This window comes from Kogia breviceps, chromosome 1, assembly GCF_026419965.1.
Source record: "Kogia breviceps isolate mKogBre1 chromosome 1, mKogBre1 haplotype 1, whole genome shotgun sequence".
Classification (NCBI taxonomy): Eukaryota; Metazoa; Chordata; class Mammalia; order Artiodactyla; family Physeteridae; genus Kogia; species Kogia breviceps.
The window spans coordinates 48,562,160-48,587,768 of record NC_081310.1 but is presented as its reverse complement, the minus strand read 5'-3'; the positions used below and the strand labels follow the sequence as shown (position 1 = coordinate 48,587,768).

Here is a 25,609-nt window from a genome sequence, read left to right as displayed (position 1 = left end):
ACTTTTTAAATATTAGCAATGAAAACATACATTGCTTTTTGTCAAAAGTTTTTCTAAGTTTATTCTAGATGTCTTGGGGCTCATTTTTAAATGAACTTTTAAATGTGAAATAATTACAGACTCACAGGAAGTTAAGATAATAGTATAGAGAGGCCCCATGTACACTTACCCCAGCTTCCCCCAATGGTAACATCTTACGTAACTATAGTATAATGTACAAACTAGGAAATTGACATTGGTACAATCGATAGACCTCTACTGGAGCTCTTTTTGAATCCTTTTGTAAATCATAGTATGCTTCTATAATATAATGATAATTTCTTAATTAATTAATTGTTTTTCCAGTGGCAAAAGATCTTTACTTAGCTTTATTTAACTTAAGGTGACTAATCAAGATAGTTATGGACAAAAGGGCTACCAGGTCCTAGAAGAGGAGAGAGTTCCAAGTTGTTCAAATGTAGTAGTTTGTTGTTTTTTAAACTGAAATATATTTGACATATAACATTGTGTAAACTTAAGGTATACAATATGTTGATTTGATACATTTATATATTGTAATATGATTGCCATTGTAGCAGTAGTTAACAGCTCTGTCACATCATATAATTATCAATTATTTCTTCTTTGTGGTTGGAATAATTAAGATCTAGTCTATTAGAAAGTTTGATTATATACAGTGTTGTTGTCTATATTCACTATACTGTGTGTTAGATCTCTAGGACTTATTTACTACTAGTTGCAAGTCTGTACTCTTAAACAACATCTCTCCTGTTCCCCCACTCCCCAGTAAACACCAGTTTACTCTTTGTTTTTACAAGTTTGATGTTTTTAGATTCCACACATAAGTAATATCATACAGTTTTATCTGTCTCTGTCTGGCTTATCTCACTTAGCATAATGTCATCAAGATCCACTTTTGTTGTTGCAAATGGTGGGATGTCCTTTTTTCTCATGGTTGAATAATATCCACTGTATATACCACATCCTCTTTATGTATTCATCTACTGCCAGGCCCTTAGGGTGTTTCCATATCATGGCTGTTGCAAGTAATGCTGCGATAAACATGAGAGTGCATTTATCTCTTTGATATCCTGTTTTCATTTCCTTTGGGTATATACCCAGAAGTGGAATTGCTAGATCATATGGTAGATCTATTTTTAACTTTTTGATCAATATTCATATTGTTTTCCATAGTGGCTATAATAATTTACATTCTTGATTTACATTAAGAAAATAACTTCTTAATTTATTGGTTTAAGAAATTTTGATTTCTAACCCGGCTGTTAAGTTATTAGAAGCGATGAGGTATTTTAACTGTATCCTATGCCAATTATCAATTTATTGCCTCTTGGTTCCCTATCTACCCTCTTCCTTGATCTGCATTAGTGCAACTTTATGCATCTTCTTTGCAGCAAGCACAATATTAAATTGTGCCAGTAGAGGGTGCTGGAGAGATATCGCAGGAGGGAGGGACTTTTCTTGGTTCTGGTGTGCTGTGATTGTTTCTTGCTACAAGATTCTGGGACATCCAGTGCTGCTATGCTCCAGCTGTGCACACGGTACATGCATTCCCCCTGTGAACTCATAGTCCTGGTCCTGGCTCAGCGCGATCTTCCTGCAGCCCTCCAGATACAGGCACTGTGGGCCTCAGGCTTTGTACCACTCTGCCTCTGAGCTGCCTCCGAGAGTCCTGATTTCCTTTGTTCACCTGCCGGCCACCCTTGGCTACCTGCACCCTAGAGGGTTGTTTCCTGTTTGCTTGTGGTCCAACTTTGCCTGGGCAGTCCAGAAAACTTCTTTGTCATCCACTGGGCTGCAGTCATATCTTCTACAGTGAGATCAGAATACCAGCTTTAGGGAGAGGATCTTCTTTCCAAGTTTGCTCTTCTTTGGGGTACTCTTCCTCAGCCTTAGGTTGTTCTTTAGAATTCTCTTTATAGTCACTCTCCTATTACAGAGAATAATTTTTTATAATAAACTTTTCCTGTTCAAATTATTTCTGTGCTCTCTCTCCTATTTGGACCTATACTGACAGTATCTAATTGAACTAGTATCTAATGAAATTAACCAGTCCCACAGATAAAGTTTCTGATACATTTCTGGGGGAAAAAAGTGTTTATTTTAGATAGACTTTTTAACTGATAATCTTTTAATTGTCATAATAATGGCAAGGATAATAACCATTAATTAATGATTTCTACCATATGTTGACATCCATCCCAAGTGTTTATTGCATAATGTTTTTCATACTAAAGCAAGGAATCCTATAAAGTAAATTATCTTTTTATTTACTTTTTTTTTTGGCAGAGGGAGGAAACTAAAGCATGTTATTTTGCCTGCTAAGAAACAGCTAAGAAGAGGCAACATGAGGATTTGAATCCAGGGCTTTTTGCTAGTCTTCCTAAAGTCTTTGTCTCTTTTGTGTAACTTTTTTTGGGGGAGGGATGAAGGGAGGTATTAAGTATCTATAGATATGATATAATTATTTTATATCACTAGTAAACACTGCTTAGTTACTAATATTTTGTTCTTATTTATAATGGCAGCATAGTTTTTTTTTTTTTTTTAAAAGATCGTGGCTGATTTGAAGGGAAGTGGGAGGAATGACTACATAAAATGTTATTTTTATTTAGTAGGACTTTTGGCAGTTAATTAATAAAAGTGAAATAACAGGGGGTACAGGTTCAATCCCTGGTCGGAGAACTAAGATCCCACATTCTGTGCAACCAAAAAAAAAAAAAAAAAAGTCAACAAAAGTTAAATAAGTCTTATGTGTGAATATTGTATTTGTGCTTTAAATATTAATTTGATTTTTTCTATTTTTAATATATTTTAATATGTTTACCCATCCTCTTTATTCTCATATTATTTTTTAATTATTCTTTACCTGTTTTCTTTAAGGTTTATATATTTAGGTAAATTATTCCATTATTCCATTGTACCATAGAAAATCGTTATGCTTTTGATAATTGATCAAAGCTTTATATGGCTTGATTCAACTGTTTTAAATGGAATCGAGCTTCTGAGGAATCCATATTATTTTACAGACGGATGATATTGTTTTGTATTAAATTTTTTTTTTTACTTAAAATGTAAATACCAAAATAGGGCTGTACAGAAAAGAGTTAACATAGGAGGATTGACACTGCTATTCCTAAAAGGTCTGCTTATAAGGTTGGTTCTTGGCTGGCATTTGGAAACTTGCCTTTCGGGAGGGTTTCCACCATTCCCAGAACTGAGAATAGTGGCTCACCGTGCCTAAACTTTTAGCACAAGCAATGTGGTTTGTGCTGAACACCAGCTTTCCTTCTGGAGTCTGGAGTTTTGGTACATGCTAGGCAGAGGATGCCTGTGTGACCAGCCCTGAGAAAAACTGAGTCTCTATAAGCGTGTTGCATATGTGACATGTGACATTTCATCTTTATTTTTCCATCAATTAAGCCTAAATCCATGCAAGATATGCAGAATTTTTGGTGTCTGTATGGATGCTAACTTGGTGTTAAAAGCTGTTTACAGCTTTGAGTAAAGACTCACTGGGCAGTATGGAAGGTCAAACTTCTCTTCTAAATAATAGTGGCAGTTGTAATAATAATTTATAATCGGCAACAGCTCTAGAATTTACAGTGTACTTTCCCTGTGAGTTTTTTCATTTCAGCTTTTCATTAACGTAGTCAACCTATAAGCAAGTAATATTTGTGTTTCAGAAATGTGGAAAGTGAGACTTTGAAGTGTGTGACTTGCCCAGGATCACACAGGGAATTTATAATCTTTTCTACTGATAGGCTAGGGAGGTGGCAGAGTATAATGTGTAAAAGACTGCAGTTTTGGAGTCATAGTCAACGGGCTTAATAGCTATGTGGTTTGGACAAATCACCTCTACTTTCTGGAAACCAGTTTTATTATTTGTTATATGAAGGTTGTTTTGAAATGTAAATGCAACAATATAGTAATGTCTGACAAAGCATTCAATAAACAGCTGCTATAATTAATATGATAATTATTATTAATATGATAACACCATCATCCCATTCTTAGGTTTGATTTCAAATTTTGGGTCAAGTTAGCTATTTGCTATATTATAAATAATGTTGGGTGTGTCTTCTCTCTGCTTTGTTAACATTCTGTACTTACACAGCTATCGTAGAACTTACCGTACAGGTTGTAATTATCTGTTTACTTATTTTCCTCCCCTACTAGACTGTGACATCCTTGAGAAAATAGGTGTAATAGCAGTTTGCTTTCTACATTATTTATGGAGTTAATAAGAGAAGATTGAACACTTTGAACTCCCCAATGAAACACTTAATATTTGCATTAGGTGCTTGTGGTGCTAATAATATCTATCTAATTTCTGACATGTTATTCTTAATAGACCTTGCTTGTCTCTATAGGAAACCTTATATGCTTTAATGAAATATAATTTTGGAAATGACTAATACAGCTTGATAGAAAAAAAATACGCAGTTTTAGTGCTGGAAGAATCCTTAGAGTTCATGTATTGTTACCTATCCCATTTTCTAGAAGAGGAAGCAGAGAGGCCCAAGGGGGTTAGGTGCTTTCTCTAGGGTCGCACTGTTGGTTGGTTGCAGGATTTTTTATTTATAACCCAGGAAAAAAGCAGTGCATCAAAGATCATCAAAATAAGGTGATGTGTGTTCCCATTTAAAGAAAACCTAAATTTCCTTTTGCAGTGGAGTTTAAGATAGGATATTATATCAGGAAAATTGTACCCATTTTGCCACTTACCTGTGAGTGCTTGACAAACAATATAAAACTTTAAATTTTCAAAAAGAGCAAAAGAAAGGTAGGGAGGGTGCATACTAAACTCTTAGTATTGGTTCCAAAGGGTCTGAGATTAGAGAAAGAAAGGAGAAATTATTTTTTCCCTATACACTTTGGTATTCATTAGCTTTTTACAATGAATATATATAATAGTTTTATAACTTAAAAACCATAATATAGAAAATAGTATTCTAAAACCCATGAGAGGTGCAAGCTGAGGCAAAGTATGTAGGGAATGTGAGAGAAGTCTTCTGTCCTCATTGACCCGACTTTTAAGTTGAGGGAACTAAATTTTATATCTGATAAAGAATTAACTCTTTTATTCTTATAAGGAATTTAAGGCAAACTTAGAAGAAATAGTACAATAAAGTACATGATTAATTAGCATTTAATTTGTATAGACAGTGTTTATTATAGGAGTTCATAGAGAGTTCATAGTTTAATGGAATCATATTAAAATTATGAATATTATATTATAATAATTTCTATTTTAGTAAGTTATATTTTGTTCACTGGTACAATAATATGTTTGGAATTTCCTCAGAACTTACTGACTTTATCTTTGTTATATACTTGATCTTTTTGGATGCCTTGTGCAAGGTATCCTCAAATGTTTGTAGGAAGTATTATATATATATATATTTTTACTACTTACTAAGCTCATATTTGGACAGGACTAATCTCTTGACTTGTTATGGAAAAAAAAAGCCATGCTACTAGAAAACTAAACCTTTGGAAAACAAGGATCAGATTAAGTATTTACTGCTCAGCTGCCGCTATTTTGAAACTTAAAAAAGGTATATTTAATTTGTTTATAGTCTTCTTGTATAAAATGCCCCATAGCATACTTTTAAATTTTGGAAAGCTACAATAAAAACACTCTATTCTAGTAAGTGTGGGTATGCATTGTTGGCAGAGAGAGGCACACTGTGGACAGATCACATTGTCTCTCAAGTACAAGACGTACTTAATAGCCACATAAATTTGAGTAAAATAACTTTTCTGGACTTTACGTTTCTTACCTATAAAGAAGAAATAACAATAATATCCTAACAAATATTTTAAAATATTCGAATTAGCTGAATTTTAGAGTTTATGAAAATCCTTTACAAAGTGGTAGTGTTGATGGGATTCCTAAAGCTTCCCTAGCTAGGAAGCACAGAATAAAGTAGTTAATAGTATATTAGTATGTTGGATAATATCTTCACTAATATAATAGCATTTTTAGTAATGAGTTTCATATAACTTTTTTTTTTTTTTTTCAAACTGAGGATATGGTATTTCAAACTGAGAATATAGGCTACTCAGTGAACATGACTGTTGAGGGTCAGGGTGACTGTTTCTATTAATCTGGCTTGATGCAAAGAGAGAGTACAGTGTCTTATTCTAATTTTTTTAAAAAATTTCTTTCTTTTAATTTAACTAGGTTAGTTGATCTTGACCAATATGTTTGGAGTAACTCTAAAGCAAATACAATCTCATTTTTACCTGGAAGTTAATTTATATGTCACTACTGTATTTTGTTTCAGTTAACAATTGATGGCTATTTTTATCACAGTTTCTGATCATTGGTAATCTTTTACATGCAAAACTAAAGATCTGGTAATTTAGGTAACTTATTTCTATGTGATTTTATTATGTATCTTAATTAATTCTTATTTATGATGTTTCTCTAAAAAATGAAAGCTATTTGTAAGTACAGAGCTCAGATTGTATCGTTACTATCGAGGCTTTTGCTCACTGGGCTTCTATATATTCTTGATACCTTATTTCTCCTTTTTTTTCCCCCCTGATATTTTCAGATGTTTTGGAATGTTATTAAGCCCAGGTCGAAACGTGAAGAACAGTGACATGCATTTACTGGATATGGTAATGAAAATCTTAACAAAGCACCTTAACCAAGTATAGATGATAGTTATTTTATATTTTTAAAATATTTTCTATTTTGAAATTTTGTCATTTTGTCAAAATTGTTTCTAACTTTCAGCTATCAATTACTATGATAGTAGTAATTTAATTTGGAACCCCAAACTTAAAATTACTTATGAGGGAGAGATTTAGGAAAACATTCATAAAAAAGCATATGCAAGTGGGAAGCAAATAAAAGGATAGTGTAATGAAAATATCCATCTATTCATCTGTTTGGCTTCTTAGGAATGTGTCTCTTCTTTGAGCCCAAATAACAAATAACATGATTATAACAGGCACGATGTTATAAGTGAATATGGTGCATTTCTTTTTTTTTAATGCAATATTATTAATTTGAGTACCGTGATGGATGCTTTTGTTTTCTTTAAAGTGTTTCCCTTTCTGAATTTTTCCTTCTTGATTACCTTTCATTAGCAAAGTATATTTACTGTAGGAGTGGTACTTATTTAAAGAATGCCCTTGAAGGTTAATATATATTTAAGAGTTGGTATTTGATGTAAAAATAGCAAGCCATCTTAACTTTTAAAGAGAAATACCTGCTAATATTGCAGTTAATGAAAACATTTACTTTGTGGTTTAGAAATGTTATAGGAAATAGTTATCTTAGTATAATGTTTTTTACTTACTTAACTGAGATTTTTTTAGGTAGCACTACATGTTTTCTTCCTTTCAGCTGTATTTTGCAAATGTCAGTTAAATATCACAAATTATATCAACTTTTTCTTTGAGTTATTTCATGGTAACATCACATGGATTTTCTACTGGTAGTAGAATGGTTTATTTAGCCTTTTTGAGGACCTAATTTTGTGCCAAGTATTGTGTGAAGTGCTGGTGTTATAGACATGGTAAAACAGTTCTTACCATCTGTGGGTTCATAATCTTGTGATGGAAATAGATCTTTTAAGTATGTAATGACAGCAGTGGGTTAAGTGCTCTCATAGAGTTGGTACAATGAGCCACAGAAATATAGAGGAAGTACTGCATGGGTAGGTAAGGTAAGGACAACCAATTACTTTAAATGTGAAAATGAATTAGGTATTGGTTCATCTCTCTTCCCTCTCTCTTTATAGCATATCAGTAATGCAAGTGGTTTTACTTAAGGCAAGACATAGCATTTTGGAGCCCTGAAAATTCCGTGAGGAGGTAGTTTCAGGGACATTAAACACTTATAAGCTTCTAGATCCTAATTAGTAATGATTTTTCAGAGTTTAAAAGATTAAGATGAATCACTGGCAAAGATTTTTCTATTAAACCTAAGTTTAGATTATAGAGTTACAGACCTGGCATGAACTTCTGATCCCCCTTAGTCTTAGTGTCTTGCTTGTGGTGCAGCCCTCCACCTTTAAGAGTCCATATTGAGGGCTTCCCTGGTGGCACGGTGGTTGAGAATCCGCCTGCCAATGCACGGGACACGGGTTCATGCCCTGGTCCGGGAAGATCCCACATGCCGCGGAGTGGCTGGGCCTGTGAGCCATGGCTGCTGAGCCTGTGCATCCGGAGCCTGTGCTCCACAACGGGAGAGGCCACAACAGTGAGAGGCCCGGGTACCACAAAAAAAAAAAAAAAAAAAAAGTACATATTGAAATCAAAAGACTTGTCAGCGCTGAAGCTCCTGGAAAGAGCAGTGGGCTTACCTGTGCCACAAATAGTTGGTCAAGTTGGAGAGTTTATATGTACAATTATCAGCAATTGTGATTTGTTATTACCAATGCTGTTAATCTTCATGCTATCTTTAATACACGGTTATTGAGCTTTAGCTAGATTACATCTAATAAAAAGGAACTTGTTACCTTATAATGAAGACTATGGGACAGTTCTGGTTATTACAGGTTATACCTTTGTAATCACCTGAAATCATATTCCTTGTAACTTTGCCTAATTAGTCTTAGTTCTGCCCTCTAGACCCAGATGTTAATACTTTTTCTTCTATGACATCCAAATACGTGTATGCTTTGAAAACAAATTTCACCTTGCACTTTATTCTGACAAACTTTAAAAGTGTTTAATTATATTTATTTATTTATTTATTTTTGTGGTACGCGGGCCTCTCACTGTTGTGGCCTCTCCCGTTGCGGAGCACAGGCTCCGGAAGCACAGGCTCAGCGGCCATGGCTCATGGGCCCAGCCGCTCTGTGGCATGTGGGATCTTCCCAGACCGGGACACAAACGCGTGTCCCCTGCATCGGCAGGCGGATTCTCAACCACTGCGCCACCAGGGAAGCCCATTTAATTATATTTAATTTCAGAATTTGTGAGACTTTTCTATTTGACTTGAATAATTTTTAAGCAATGCTGACTTTCTTCCCTGAATGCTAAATAAGCAAGATGAACTGAGACTTTTCTATAAATGTATAAATTTTGTTTAATATAAAAATCTACATGAAAGAGAAAGTTATAAATGAAATGTATTTTTTAGTCAAATAGCCAAATTACTTATATATATTATATATAGTATGTAAATAAAATCATATCTAAATAAGATTAGTTAGGTTTTTTGTGGGTACAGATAACAGACTCTCAATTTTCTCCCAGTAGTGAGTGAGAATAGTTTGGTGAAGATACTTGTAGTAGGAATAAGGAAATGAGAATTTTTGATTCATAGCCATTGATACCTAGGAGAAGCCTAACAGGAATGTACCAAAAAGCTGAAAACTAGGTAGAGTCAGATTTCATGGAACTGGAGCACAACTTAAAGTTGTATACAGCAGAAACTAACACAACACTGTAAAGCAATTATACTCCAGTAAAGATGTTAAAAAAAAAAATCAAGTCACAGAAGACTAAAAACAATGTAATACCATTTTAATAAAAACTCAGAAGCAGGTAAAATAAAATAATATTTTTTTAAAAAGTCCTAGAGACGCCACAGAAAGTTTGTGGATCTTCACAATTAACTATTTATTGACATTAGGCTAGTAGCTGGACTCAGAGAAATAAAATTTACATTGTAATCCAATATACTTGTAATCTTTATATATAAAAAAGCTAAAGTAAAATTTTTATGAAACAATCTTAACCCTTACATGTGTGATGAAATCTGCAAATTTTTCCCTCTACTTGATTAAAAAGTCTGGTCATAATCCACTAAATTGATTTTATGATCCACAAATGGGTCACAAACTGCTGTTTGGAAATCATTAGCCTGTCAGCTCCATAAAGTCAGGACCATTTTGTTTTGTTTTCCTTGCTGGATACTCACAGGTATAGAGCATGACTCACAGTAGGCTCATATTTGTTTAATGAATGGATGGATTAGCATGAACTTACATTTTTTATTTTTACTTTTTTGTGTTATCTCCTCCTTCTGATGCCATCTGTGTGCTTTACCATGCTGTCTGCCTACTTGACCTCATAGCTTCAGCTTAACTCATAACTTGACAGCAGTTCATTCATGGCTTAGTATGACTTAGCATGATTCTTCAGCTTATGTTTCCATTGCAAAGTGCCATATTCTCATTATATTTCCAAGTTTATTTTCTTAAGAAGAAGGCATCTGGTGGTTCCAGCCTGGCCTAGTTTGGGCAGAGGCTTTTGTTGTCCAGATGTCCTTTACCTGATGTCCCTGATCTTGTCAGCCTTCTTGGTGGAGCCAGGGCATGCAGAGGAGTCAGGAAAGAACTCTAGATCAAAGATTGTGACAGTATCTTCATAAGGGGATGGGAGCAAGCCAGGCTATGTAATAGAAATATCTAGTTCAATATCAAAAATGACTTGATAAAGAGAAACTTTTATTAAGGGCTTTTGATGTGTAAGACAGTATTATTGTGGTTCTATGTTGTGAGGACTAAAAAGAAATAAAAATATGCTTAGTTTGGTTAGGCTGTTTTGGTTACAAGAAACAAAGATTCACTTAGAGCACCTTAAAGGCAAAAGAGGTTATTGATCTTCATGAAATTGTACCTAAACCTGCAAAGTGGTCTCTATCTGGTCTCTTCCTGTCTGCCTCTCCTCCTGCCATGGGCTTACTCTTTCTGTGAGACTCTTTATTGCTGCCCCTGTTCTCTCAGCCTCTGGTGCTCTGCCCCCCCTTTCTGTCTTTCTGCACCTTCTCCTCTCTCCCCCTCCCTGCCTCCCTTCCTCCCTCCATTCCCCCCTTCTTTCCTTCTCTTCCCTCTTTCTCCCTGTCCTCTCCTTCTCCCTCCTTGCCCTTTTCTCTCCCTCCCTGCCTCTTCTCTGCCCTTCTCTTTCCTCCCCTTCAGCTTGCCTCCTTTGTATCTGCCTTTGTTTTTTGACTACAGGATTAATTATTTTTAAGGATTTTTTTTGGTGTTTGTTTTCTCCATTTCTCTCTTACCACTTAGCAGTTTCCTAGTACTCTGCTGTTCTTTATATATTTTCCCTACATTAAATTCTGTTATAACTTCATTTTGTATGTGGCCTGACATCACCTGACTTCTTATCAAACCTTTCAGCCCCACTGCTAACTGCCCACTTTCCTTGGTATTTGTTAATTGAAAGAAAGAATTTGACTGGTCTAGCTCATTTTTTTGGACTCAAGCATAGCACGAGCTCTTGTCCAGAAATGGACTAGATTTTTTTGGGTCAGGTGCTCATTCTTGTTCTGAACTTCTAATTAGACAGTAGAGAGAGAGGATAGGCACATGGAAGGGAGTGAGGGAGAGAGAGAGAGAAAGATATGAATATATAAGTGTGTTGGAGGTACTGAGTGGGTTTCCTTTACATGGCCTTGAGTGTATATTTCACCTCTGGAATTCAGGGTCCCTGCACTTAAGCTATACAATCTGATTAGTGAAATATCATGAGTGCACTAGAAAAATGTACATAGTAATTGCCAAACGACTACAGTAATTTCATATGGATTCAGAGAAGCATCTGTGTGGGGGAAATATTGAAAAAAAAGGTTTTTCTCTTTTAGTCTGACCCTTTTCGCACTCTCCATTTATAATATAAGGAAATCAGTACAGAAAATTGAAAGTACTGTGGATAATATTTTGCACGTGCACATATTTGTATGCATGTGCTGTTCTCCCACGGGACAACCTCTAAGCTCCCCCACACTACACACACACACACACACACACACACACACACACACACACACACATATACAAACTACGTGTGGCCTTGCTTTCAAGGCCACATGTAGTTGTGGAGTTGCTGCTTTAGCGAGAGTCAAGAGCTGGCTTGGTAAAAGTCTTAAGGAGTGGAGGAAATGAAGAAGAAGAGGAGAAGGAGAGAACAGAAGAAGGAGAATAAGTATGAGGGTACATAGAGATACTTAATTACCTTGAGTGCTGATTACAAACCAGTATTAGTCTCCTAATATTGATTTATGATTGTTAGAAAGTGTACCTATATCTGGCATATAGGCAATAATAAGTATTAACTTTAAAGGTATTCATTGTGATAAAGTACATTAATACTTTAAGAATATATTAAAAATTAGAACATTAGAAGAAAAATCCTAACTTATTTTCCTGTGATTAGCTATTAATTCAGTTTAACTATCTTCAGTGAGATCCGTAATATAGTTTTAATAGAAACTTCCTATATCCTGTATGTGTAGGTATGTGAGATTTTGACAACCAGACTAAGATAAAGTTAAATATAACTTCATACCAGTATTATGTTTTTGTGAGTCAGCATGTAAGGATATACCTCCTTTTATCCAAGAGTATGTGTCTCTAAATAGAAACTCTGGAGAAAGCTGTAGGAGAATTTAATATTTAAAGAAATGCTTCTGTGGGATGAAAAAACTTTACAAAGAAAATAAGTCCCCTGTTTGACTGTAAATTCAAATTTTAATAAAATGGATTGCTTAAAGTAAGATATAATTTAAAATGATGATTTTTTGATGTATATATTCTCAGTGATTCCTGTTTGAACTTTTATAGGAATCCATGGGAAAGAGCTATGATGGGAGAGCTTATGTTATCACCGGCATGTGGAACCCCAATGCACCAATATTTCTGGCACTTAATGAAGAAACTCCAAAAGGTGAATTTTCTTAAAAAATTCCTTATTATTTACTTTAAAATTTACATTATGGACAATATTGTTTTGCCATGTTTAATAAAATTCTGGTGCTCATTTTAAATGGAATTATTCTTGTTTTCATGCTTTAAACATCTATGGGGAAAACCTCCACTATTCAAAAGAAAGCCCCCTGATGATATGTGGATTAATTTTATTACATTATGTAAGAAAGTATTTGGGCTTTGTGTTTCATATGTCATTATAGAGTTGTTTTATTTAAGGGGGAAATGATGGAAGAATATGAAAGAAATGATGAAGCAAATTCTGGAATTTTTGCATATCTGATAAATATTTTAACTTTTTTCTCTATATTACAGATTACTTATATCTTTTCATTTACTATTATTCATTTCAGTCTTTTGATCTTCGGGAGTTTAGTAATGTATATTTAGGATTTCATTCGTGGAAAATACTTTTTTCTAAGTTGTTTACCTTTTCATTTTGTTTAATATGTTAGTGTTGAACAGAATTTATAGATGGTAAGTAGGCTCATTTGTCATTTTTCCCATTGTATTTATTTTATTCCTACTTTATCCAGATATCTGTTAATTGCCCATGTGGTTGTTTTTTTTTTCCCCTCCACCATCTGCCTTTAAACTAAAATTTAGTTTTATCTCATGAGTTATAATCTTCTACTAAATGCTTTACTGTGATTCAACCAATAATTTTTTTTTTTTTTTTTTTTTTGTGGTATGCGGGCCTCACTGTTGTGGCCTCTCCCATTGCGGAGCACAGGCTCCGGACGCGCAGGCTCAGCAGCCATGGCTCACGGGCCCAGCCGCTCCGCGGCATGTGGGATCCTCCCAGACCGGGGCACGAACCCGTGTCCCCCGCATTGGCAGGCGGATTCTCAACCACTGCGCCACCAGGGAAGCCCTCAACCAATAATTTATATTGAGAAAATAATGGATCAGCTTGTTTGATCTTTAGTTTTATATTATTTACTTTATACCCACAATAGACTTTTGGTTAAAGACAGGAGCATTAGTGAATACTGATATGGAAATATATTAATGAAGAATATTAAATGATAATTATTTTTTAATTTCCTTAATAAAAGTATTTACCAGTTCCATAAATTGCATGCATTTGATCACACATCAAGCTATTTCAAAATGAGGGCTAAAAGAGAGAAAAATAATGATGATTATGTAAAATTTAGCTTTTCATATATTAGGAATAAATAATTTTTACACCACAGTTTGTTATTTCTGGATGCAGGCTTGTGAATACTAGTCTGTAAACTTCTTCCTTATAATCATTCAGAAAATCAACGTGAAAATGGAAAAAATAAGCCAGTTGATAATTCTGAAGTAAAATATAGAAATTTCAAATAATAATTTATAAAAGCACTTCTTACCTGTTCTTAATGTAACACATAGTTCAGTTTCATTTTGTATTTTAATACCTATTTGGTCCTAAATTAAAAATAATATATTTTAGGGACTTTCCTGGTGGTCCAGTGGTTAAGGCTCTGCCTTCCAATGCAGTGGGTGCAGGTTCGATCCCTGGTTGGGGAACTAAGATCCCACATGTCGTGCAGTGTGGCTCAAAAATAATAATAATAGTAAAAAGATAAAAAAGAATTATATATTTTAAAAAATACATATTTTAAAATTTATTTGTTCAATTAAAAGAAATTACATAGTACTATATTACAGTAATATTCTAATGCAAAAGATAATGTATTTTAAATTTAAAATCATTTCATATGCCACACAAAAATGTTGACCTAATTTCTTAAATTTTTAAATGGTGTTCTTGAAATTATAAATTACTCAGAGGAGTCATGAATCAAAATTACAAAAGTTGAAGCCCTGAGAGATGAAATAAATGTCTTGGATCTTTTTGCTACGTGAAGTTGTATATTGTATTCTGCGTTTTGTTATTTTCCCTAACCCCTCTACTTTACTCCCCTGAGACTTTATAAGGTCCTTAGGTCAAGTACAATGTCTAGAGAATCCTAGTTCCTCTTGAATTGGCAGATAGGATGCTTGTATTTAGTACGAATGTAATACATTTTTTGTTGAGTTTAATGATATTAATAGAAGTGTAGTTGATGAGTATAAATGTTGTATAATGGTTAAAAAGACACTATCGAAGGTTTCTTCTAATGGTAGGCTTGGTTATTTGAACTTTCCTTTAACTGAGAACTGAAAATGGTAGACAATATAAATTTAAAAAATATTTTAAAAATAATGAATAAATGACAAAATGATATGGAATAAACAAACCACAGTTTCAAAAATCCCAATGAATTTCAAGCAGGGTAAATAGAATAAAATGAAATCCATATTTCAACCTATCATAGCGAAACTAAAGAAAACCAATAGACACTGGTCTAGAAAGTCTAGATTCAAATTAGAGGAAGGCTATGGTGAAGAAAACATTTTAAATAGTAACTGAAATTTTGACTGATAACAGTATACTGTTGTCTAAAAGCACTTGCCAGGACTCTGATATATATATTTTATGTATATAAAATATATATACATACTATAAATATGTAGTGTGTATATATACTCTCTATATGTAGAGTGTATATATGTGTATGTATATATGTTATATATAGAGTATATATAGCATATTTTATATGTTATATATAGAGTATATATATGAAAATTACACATTAGAGCTTTGGTCAATGATTTTCCTGAGGTTAATATGTATTATGGACAATGAGGGTACTGACAAATCTCTGGGGACTTCCCTTAAAGCATACAACATTGAAATATTAATAACATTTTCCCAAACAAATTTAACATAATGAAGGTTGAGCATCTCTTCTGATTTGGCAGTCCTTCCCATGCAACTCATCAAACAGACCTAGTAATTTCCAGTATCTCTTTTTATAAAATGAAAGGGTAGATCTTTGTGATTTTCCAGGTTTTTTTAAAAAACCCGAAAGATCGTTTTAGTGTAAAAGACATTCTGAAATTTCTATTTTATTTATTTATTTTTATATTAAGGGCCTGATTTTGAGAAGGAAAAATTAAAGTTGTCAGAGAAGATTTGGACATTTGATTAAGGTGGGATCAGGAGTGTTGAGAAACATACTTGGGCAACTTGGTTACCTATTTAATCTAAGTGACAATAAAACATTTAAAATTAAACATAGCAGGTAACAGGAGTATAAAGAACCTTAATCCTTTAACTTTGTTTTCTTAAATAAGTAATAATAAAGCTGGCATAAAACACAGAAAATTTCTACTGCAGATAAACGAGTGTACATGACTGTGGCGGTGGATATGGTAGTCACGGAGGTGGTGGAGCCTGTCCGCTTTCTCCTGGAGACAGTAGTACGCGTGTACCCTGCAAACGAGCGATTTTGGTATTTCAGCAGAAAGACTTTCACGGAGACTTTCTTCATGAGGTTGAAACAGGTAGGACCTTTGTGTTCTTTTCACATAATACATTTTTTCCACCATTTTTTCTTTAATGCCAACATAATTTCTTAAATAGCAATAAAAAGCAATATTCTTCAGATAATCAAATGATATTTAGAGTCAACCAACAGAGTATTTGAAAAATCCATATGTAGGTAATGTCAGTTGAAAAAAAACAACTAGTAATAATTATGTAGAAATTTGTTTTAGAAACCTGTAATGTGTACCTGTAAAGTATCAACATACTTAATAGAAATAATGAATCTATATCTAAAACAGCTTTTCTTCCTTTTATATACAATTACATAAAACCAAAAAGAAAGGGCACAGAAACATCATATCTTCATGTAATAGTGAAAAAGTTATGAAGTATTATATGACTAATTGTTATAGTTATTTCTACCTATATAATATTATGTGAAGGTGGTGTTTGACTTATTAGTAAGGTTTTAAAATTATGTTAATATTAAATGAACAAAATTAGGGTTTCTGTGAAGTTCTTAAATTAGGCAGTATTAGTAGCTAAAATACACTTTTTGTTATGTAATGAAGGAAGGAGGTAACAGTGAAAAATAATTTGAATTCTGGTAGTGTCCATTTTATGAAATCAGAGTAAAATATTCTATTTGAGTGATGGAAATCCTTTTCATCCTGTTTAGTGCTCCCTCTCTCCCAAGTTTAAAAAATGCTTATTGCTTCATATACTATAATATGCAAAATGTAATGTGGTAATAGCAAGCATCAGTTCAGTGAACAAATATAGAAGCCACTTAACCATTTTCATATTAAAAAAAACTTACCATTGCTCAGTTAGGCTTCATATATTAGATGCTTTGAAATCGTTGTGGTTTTCATCTTTCATAAAATTATTAGAGCTGTGGTTTGATACAGCTTTTATTACTGTGTAGACTTTTTTTCTTTTAGTTTTTGTAGCATATTCTGATGAAGATAATATGAACAATATTTAAAATTTTAGTGTCCTGAGCATATTTTCATATATTTTAAAAATATTTTCATATTTTATTCTGAGATATTTTTCTCCCTTCTTTCTTTCTTTTCTTTTCTTTTTTTTTGGTAGCTTAATTGTTAATGACTATCAAAGAATTCATTTGTCAATTTGAGCCAAAGGATTATTCAGAGTTGCATAAGAGTGAATAAAGGAGCTGTATACAGAGTGGTTGTCATCATTTTAGTGACAATTAATTAATGATTATGCTGTGAATTTTTCTTCCTTGAGACTTGATAAAAAGTTCGCTTCCCCCCTCCTGCACTGCCTCCCCAAATTAGCTTTATATATATATTTTATATGTATATATATATGTGTGTGTGTATATATATAATATATATATAAAATATATATATAATATATATGGCAAGATAAACAAGAGTACCGGAATTTATATATTTATATAAATTTCAAGAATGTATATATTAGAGTAGATTTTTATTAAATGTTATTTTCGTATTTTTATTTTTTAATTTTTAAAATTTTTTTAACATCTTTATTTGAGTATAACAGTTTTACAATAGTGCGTTAGTTTCTCCTTTACAACAAAGTGAATCAGTTATACGTATACATATGTTCCCATATCTCTTCCCTCTGACATCACCCTCCCTCCCACCCTCCCTATCCCACCCCTCTAGGTGGTCACAAAGCACTGAGCTGATCTCCCTGTGCTATGCGGCAGCTTCCCACTAGCTATCTAATTTACATTTGGTAGTGTGTATATGTCCCTGCCACTCTCTCACATCGTCACCGCTTACCCTTCCCCCTCCCCATATCCTCAAGTCCATGCTCTAGTAGGTGTTTTATTCCCATCCGACCACTAATCTCTTCATGACATTTTTTTCCCTTAGATTCCATATATATGTGTTAGCATACGGTATTTGTTTTTCTCCTTCTGACTTACTTCACTCTGTATGACAGACTCCAGGTCTATCCACCTCATTACAAATAACTCAGTTTCATTTCTTTTTATGGCTGAGTAATATTCCATTGTATATATGTGCCACATCTTCTTTATCCATTCATCTGTTGATGGACACTTAGGTTGCTTCCATGTCCTGGCTATCGTAAATAGAGCTTCAATGAACATTTTGGTACATGACTCTTTTTGACTTATGGTTTTCTCAGGGTATATGCCTAGTAGTGGGATTGTGGGGTCATATGGTAATTCTATTTGTAGTTTTCTAAGGAACCTCCATACTGTTCTCCATAGTGGCTGTATCAATTGACATTCCTATCAGCAGTGCAAGAGTGTTCCCTTTTCTCCACACCCTCTTCAGCATTTATTGTTTCTAGAGTTTTTGATGATGGCCAATCTGACCAGTGTGAGATGATATCTCATTGTAGTTTTGATTTGCATTTCTCTAATGATTAATGAGGTTGAGCATTCTTTCATGTGTTTGTTGGAAATCTGTATATCTTCTTTGGAGAAATGTCTATTTATTCTGCCCATTTTTGGATTGGGTTGTTTGTTTTTTTGTTATTGAGCTGCCTGAGTTGCTTATAAATTTTGGATATTAATCCTTTGTCAGTTGCCTCATTTGCAACTATTTTCTCCCATTCTGAGGGTTGTCTTTTGGTCTTGTTTATGGTATCCTTTGCTGTGCAAAAGCTTTTAAGTTTCATTAGGTCCCATTTGTTTATTTTTGTTTTTATTTCCATTTCTCTAGGAGATGGGTCAAAAAGGATCTTGTTGTGATTTATGTCAGAGAGTGTTCTTCCTATGTTTACCTCTAAGAGTTTGATAGTGTCTGGCCTTACATTTAGGTCTTTAACACATTTTGAGTTTATTTTTGTGTGTGGTGTTAGGGAGTGTTCTAATTTCATACTTTTACAGGTAGCTGTCCAGTTTTCCCAGCACCACTTATTGAAGAGGCTGTCTTTTCTCCACTGTATATCCTTCCCTCCTTTATCAAAGATAAGGTGACCATATGTGTGTGAGTTTATCTCTGGGCTTTCTATCCTGTTCCATTGACCTATATTTCTGTTTTTATGCCAGTACCATAGTGTCTTGATTACTGTAGCCTTGTAGTATAGTCTGAAGTCAGGGAGCCTGATTCCTCCAGCTCCATTTTTCGTTCTCAAGATTGCTTTGGCTATTTGGGGTCTTTTGTGTTTCCATACAAATTGTGAAATTTTTTGTTCTAGTTCTGTAAAAAATGCCAGTGGTAATTTGATAGGGATTGCATTGAATCTGTAGATTGCTTTGGGTAGTAGAGTCATTTTCACAATGTTGATTCTTCCAATCCAAGAACATGGTATATTTCTCCACCTATTTGTATCATCTTTAATTTCTTTCATCAGTGTCTTATAGTTTTCTGCATACAAGTCTTTTGTCTCCTTAGGTAGGTTTATTCCTAGATATTTTATTCTTTTTGTTGCAATGGTAAATGGGAGTGTTTTCTTAATTTCCCTCTCAGATTTTTCATCATTACTGTATAAGAATGCCAGAGATTTCTGTGCATTAATTTTGTATCCTGCTACTTTACCAAATTCATTGATTAGTTCTAGTAGTTTTCTGGTAGCATCCTTAGTATTCTCTATGTATAGTATCATGTCATCTGAAAACACTGACAGCTTTACTTCTTCTTTTCCTATTTGGATTCCTTTTTTTTCTCTGATTGCTGTGGCTAGAACTTCCAAAACTAGGTTGAATAAGAGTGGTGAGAGTGGGCAACCTTGTCTTGTTCCTGATCTTAGTGGAAATGGTTTCAGTTTTTCACCATTGAGAACAATGCTGGCTGTGGGTTTGTCATATATGGCCTTTATTATGTTGAGGAAAGTTCCCTGTATGCCTACTTTCTGCAGGGTTTTTGTCATAAATGGGTGTTGAATTTTGTCGAAAGCTTTCTCTGCATCTATTGAGATGATCATATGGTTTTTCTCCTTCAGTTTGTTGATATGGTGTATCACGTTGATTGATTTGCGTATATTGAAGAATCCTTGCATTCCTGGAATAAACCCCACCTGATCATGGTGTATGATCCTTTTAATGTGCTGTTGGATTCTGTTTGCTAGTATTTTGTTGAGGATTTTTGCATCTATGTTCATCAGTGTTATTGGCCTGTAGTTTTCTTTCTTTGTGACGTCTTTGTCTGGTTTTGGTATCAGGGTGATGGTGGCCTTTTAGAATGAGTTTGGGAGTGTTCCTCCCTCTGCTATATTTTGGAAGAGTTTACGAAGGATAGGTGTTAGCTCTTCTCTAAATGTTTGATAGAATTCACTTGTGAAGCCATCTGGTCCTGGGCTTTTGTTTGATGGAAGATTTTTAATCACAGTTTCAGTTTCAGTGCTTGTGATTGGTCTGTTCATATTTTCTATTTCTTCCTGGTTCAGTCTCGGCTGCTTGTGCATTTCTAAGAATTTGTCCATTTCTTCCAGGTTGTCCATTTTATTGGCATAGAGTTGCTTGTAGTAATCTCTAATAATCTTTTGTATTTCTGCAGTGTCAGTTGTTACATCTCCTTTTTCATTTCTAATTCTATTGATTTGAGTCTTCTCCCTTTTTTTCTTGATGAGTGTGGCTAATGGTTTATCAATTTTATTTATCTTTTCAAAGAACCAGCTTTTACTTTTATTGATCTTTGCTATTGTTTCCTTCATTTCTTTTTCATTTATTTCTGATCTGATCTTTATGATTTCTTTCCTTCTGCTAAATTTGGGGTTTTTTTGTTCTTCTTTCTCTAATTGCTTTAGGTGCAAAGTTAGGTTGTTTATTTGAGATGTTTCCTGTTTCTTAAGGTATGATTGTATTGCTATAAACTTCCCTCTTAGAACTGCTTTTGCTGTATCCCATAGGTTTTGGGTCGTCGTGTCTCCATTGTCATTTGTTCCTAAGTACTTTTTGATTTCCTCTTTGATTTCTTCAGTGATCACTTCATTATTAAGTAGTGTATTGTTTAGCCTCCATGTGTTTGTATTTTTTACAGATCTTTTCCTGTAATTGATATCTAGTCTCATAGCATTGTGGTCAGAAAAGATACTTGATACGATTTCAATTTTCTTAAATTTGCCAAGGCTAGATTTGTGACCCAAGATATGATCTATCCTGGAGAATGTTCCATGAGCACTTGAGAAAAATGTGTATTCTGTTGTTTTTGGATGGAATGTCCTATAAATATCAAGTAAATCCATCTTTTGCAATGTATCATTTAAAGCTTGTGTTTCTTTACTTATTTTCATTTTGGATGATCTATCCATTGGTGAAAGTGGGGTGTTAAAGTCCCCTACTATGATTGTGTTACTGTCGATTTCCCCTTTTATGGCTGTTAGTATTTGCCTTATGTATTGAGGTGCTCCTATGTTGGGTGCATAAATATTTACAATTGTTATATCTTCTTCATGGACCGATCCCTTGATCATTATGTAGTGTCCTTCTTTGTCTCTTGTAATAGTCTTTATTTTAAAGTCTATTTTGTCTGATATGAGAATTGCTACTCCAGCTTTCTTCTGATTTCCATTTGCATGGAATATCTTTTTCCATCCCCTCACTTTCAGCCTGTAAGTGTCCCTAGGTCTGAAGTGGGTCTCTTGTAGACAGCATATATATGGGTCCTGTTTTTGTATCCATTCAGCCAGTCTGTGTCTTTTGGTGGGAGCATTTAATCCATTTACATTTAAGGAAATTATTTATATGTATGTTCCTATTACCATTTACTTAATTGCTTTGGGTTGTTCTTGTAGGTCTTTTCCTTCTCTTGTGTTTCTTGCCTAGAGAAGTTCCTTTAGCATTTGTTGTAAAGCTGGTTTGGTGGTGCTGAACTCTCTCAGCTTTTGCTTGTCTGTAAAGGTTTTAATTTCTCCATCAAATCTGAATGAGATCCTTGCTGGGTAGAGTCATCTTGGTTGTAGGTTTTTTTCCTTCATCACTTTAAATATGTCCTGCCACTCCCTTCTGGCTTGTAGAGTTTCTGCTGAAAGATGAGATGTTAACCTTATGGGGATTCCCTTGTGTGTTATTTGTTGTTTTTCCCTTGCTGCTTTTAATATGTTTTCTTTGTATTTAATTTTTGACAGTTTGATTATTATGTGTCTTGGCGTGTTTCTCCTTGGGTTTATCCTGTATTGGACTCTCTGTGCTTCCTGGACTTGATTGACTATTTCATTTCCTATATTAGGGAAGTTTTCAACTATAATCTCTTCAAATATTTTCTCAGTCCCTTTCTTTTTCTCTTCTTCTTCTGGGACCGGTATAATTCGAATGCTGGTGCGTTTAATGTTGTCCCAGAGGTCTCTGAGACTGTCCTCAGTTCTTTTCATTCTTTTTTCTTTCTTCTGCTCTGCAGTAGTTATTTCCACTATTTTATCTTCCAGGTCACTTATCTGTCCTTCTGCCTCAGTTATTCTGCTATTGATCCCATCGAGAGTATTTTTCATTTCATTTATTGTGTTGCTCATTGTTGCTTGCTTCCTCTTTATTTCTTCTAGGTCCTTGTTAACTGTTTCTTGCAATTTGTCTATGCTGTTGCCAAGATTTTGAATCATCTTTACTATCATTATTCTGAATTCTTTTTCTGGTAGACTGGCTATTACCTCTTCATTTGTTAGGTCTGGTATGTTTTTATCTTGCTCCTTCATGTGCTGTGTGTTTTTGTGTCTTCTCATTTTGCCTATCTTACTGTGTTTGGGGTCTCATTTTTTCAGGCTGCAGGTTCGTATTTCTATTTATTTTTGGTGGCTGTCCCCAGTGGCTGAGGTTGTTTCAGTGGGTTGAGCAGGTTTCCTGGTTGGGGGGACTAGTGCCTCTGTTCTGGTGGATGAGGCTGGCTCTTGTCTTTCTGGTGGGCAGGTCCACGTCTGGTGGTGTGTTTTGGGATGTCGGTAGCCTTATTATGATTTTAGGCAGCCTCTCTGCTAATGGATGGGGTGTAGACCTGTCTTGCTCTTTGTTGGGCATAGGGTGTCCAGCACTGTTCATTGCTGTTCCTTGAGTGAAGCTGGGTCTTGGTGTTGAGATGGAGGTCTCTGGGAGATTTTTGCCATTTGATATTACGTGTAGCTGGGAGGTCTCTTGTGGACCAGTGTCCTGAGGTTGGTTCTCCCACCTTAGAGACACAGCCTTGACACCTGGCTGGAGTGCCAAGAGCCTTTAATCCATATGGCCAGGTACGTGGGGATTATCTTGCCTTTGGGGAGGTCTGAGGTCTTCTGCCAGCGTTCGGTGGGTGTTCTATAGGAGAATTTCCACGTGTAGATGTATTTCTGATGTATCTGTGAGGAGGAAGGTGATCCCCGCGTGTTACTCTTCCGCCATCTTCTCGCTCCCCTTCTATTTTCGTATTTTTAAAACTACTGATGTTGAATGACTGAGTGGTAAGTGCCATAAGTTAAGAATTTCTTAGTACTAAAACATTAAAAATACTATATGAGGCCATTTCATGTGAAATAAAAAGATTAATTTAGATACACTGTAATATTCAGCTCCAATAAATGTGAGACTGATTTAAATGAATATCAAATAAGAACATGCTTTCTAATTTCAGTGGTATAATTTAATTTCTTTAGTAGATATCGTGTTATTCTGTTTATTATTATTTTTATTTATTCTTGAGTCAATTTTGGTGATTTGTGTCTTTCAAGGAATTTTCAGTTTAATCAAGGATATTTAATTTACTGCTTAAAATATTACCTTTTTATTTTTAATGTTTTTAGGATGTGTAGGATCTGCTTTTATTTCTGATATTGCTAATTTATATATTCTCTCTTGTTTTTTGTTTTATCAGCCTAGCTAGAGGTCTATTAATTTTACAGATTTTATTCCCCCCCAAAGAACCAGATTTTGGGTTCATTGATTTCCTTATTGTTTTTCTGTTTTATCTTCTGTTGATTCCTTTTGCTTTCTTTTTTATTTCCTTTTTTTTTCTGCTTTGGATTTAACTTGTTTTTCTAGTTTCTTCATATGAAGATTATATCACTGATTTTTTTTTAAACTTTTTTTCCTAATATCTTTTAATTTTTTAGGTTATAACTTTGTCTCTAACTTCTCCGAGTTGTTAAAAGAAAACTCTCTTTCCTTTACTGCTATTCACAACACTTCATTTCTGACACCAGATGGGTGAGTGTTTTTCCTATAGCAATTAATTCTCCAATTGGACACCAATTGGATGACCTATAATACAATTATGACACTAACTACCTGGAGTAGGCACAGACCCCACAGGTTAAGGGCTCAGTTCCACAAGACTGTGCCCCTCCTCCTTACTTCAGACACCAGTTGCAGGTTCAGGTTATCACCTGTGTTTCTGACCAACCAGCTATAACTTGGAGGTTCCCACAACCTCCTCCTCAGTTTTGATAGTTTGCTAGAATGACTCACAGAACTCAGGAAAACAGTTTACTTAGTAGATTACCAGTTTATTATAAAAGGATACAGCTCTAGAACAGCCAGCTAGAAGAGATGCACAGGGCAAGGTATGGGGGAAGGTGTATGGAGTTTCCATGCTCTTTACAGGCTTGCCACCCTCTCAGTACCTCCATGTGTTCACCAACCCAGAAGTTCTCTGAACACCTAAGTTAGGGTTTTTTATGGATGCTTCATTCTTTAGGCACAATTGAGTAAATCATTGGCTATTAGTGATTAACTCAAGTACCAGCTCCTTTCCCTTCCCTGGAGGTTGAGGGAGTGGGGCTCTAAGTTCCAACCCTCTATCATGTGATTGATTCCTCTAGCATCCATCTTCCCCCCCACCCCATATCCTCAGGGGCTTTCCAAAAAAGTCACCTCATTAACATAAATTCAAGTGTGGTTGAAAGAAGCTCATTAGGAATAACAAAAGATGCTCCTTTTACCTTTATTGCTCTGGAACTATTTCAGAAATGGGATAAAAACCAAATATTATAACAAAAGATGTTTCTTTCACCTTTATCTCTATGGCAGTGTTTCAGAAGCCAGGATGAATACCAAAATATATATTTCTTATTATATCACAGTACCACGGTTGTCATGATGAATAAATATGAATTCACGTAAGGCCCTTTAGGACAGTGCTTGTCACCTGGTGCATGTTCAGTAAATGTTAGCTATTATTTTTTTATTAATGTTAATTAATACTTGTTTTTCTTTTATCTAGTCTCTATTCTTTTTGGGCAGAATCCTTTGTTTCTTAAGCCTAAAATAAATGAATGAATAAATGAACCAATAAATGAATAACTAACTCTGGTAGAAAGGTCAGGATTTTGGAGTGTGGTAAGGCAGAGGAGGGCATTTCAGTCAGAGACAAGAGTTGAGTCAGGTCATAGAACTCTGATGTAACATGATATGTTCAAGATCTGTAGGAAATTAGATATTGCCGAAGCATCAGTGGGCATGGTGGGTAATTATTCCGAATAGGTAGGTCATTACCATGCTTAGTCTGTTATACTCAGGTTGAGAGAATTTTAAGCTGTGAATAACACTATATTTAGAATTGGGAAAGGTCACTCTGACAGCAGTGAAAAAGATATTGATATTGGAGGCAATAAATATGAAGTAAGAAGGCTATTGTGGCCAAGATGAGAAATGATGGTGTGA

General features: G+C 34.5%; 1 protein-coding gene across 3 annotated transcripts in view; it reads left to right on the top strand.

The window, feature by feature from the left end:
• Nucleotides 1–25,609, top strand: part of RABGAP1L (RAB GTPase activating protein 1 like) — a 742,996-nt gene that overhangs the window by 115,388 nt on the left and 601,999 nt on the right. For all 3 annotated transcript variants that reach the window (XM_067031217.1, XM_059046250.2, XM_059046252.2), the window contains 3 exons: nucleotides 6,585–6,651; nucleotides 12,567–12,669; nucleotides 15,925–16,091. In XM_067031217.1, coding sequence (XP_066887318.1) covers nucleotides 6,585–6,651; nucleotides 12,567–12,669; nucleotides 15,925–16,091 — 337 coding nt within the window. The remainder of the gene's footprint in view (nucleotides 1–6,584; nucleotides 6,652–12,566; nucleotides 12,670–15,924; nucleotides 16,092–25,609) is intronic.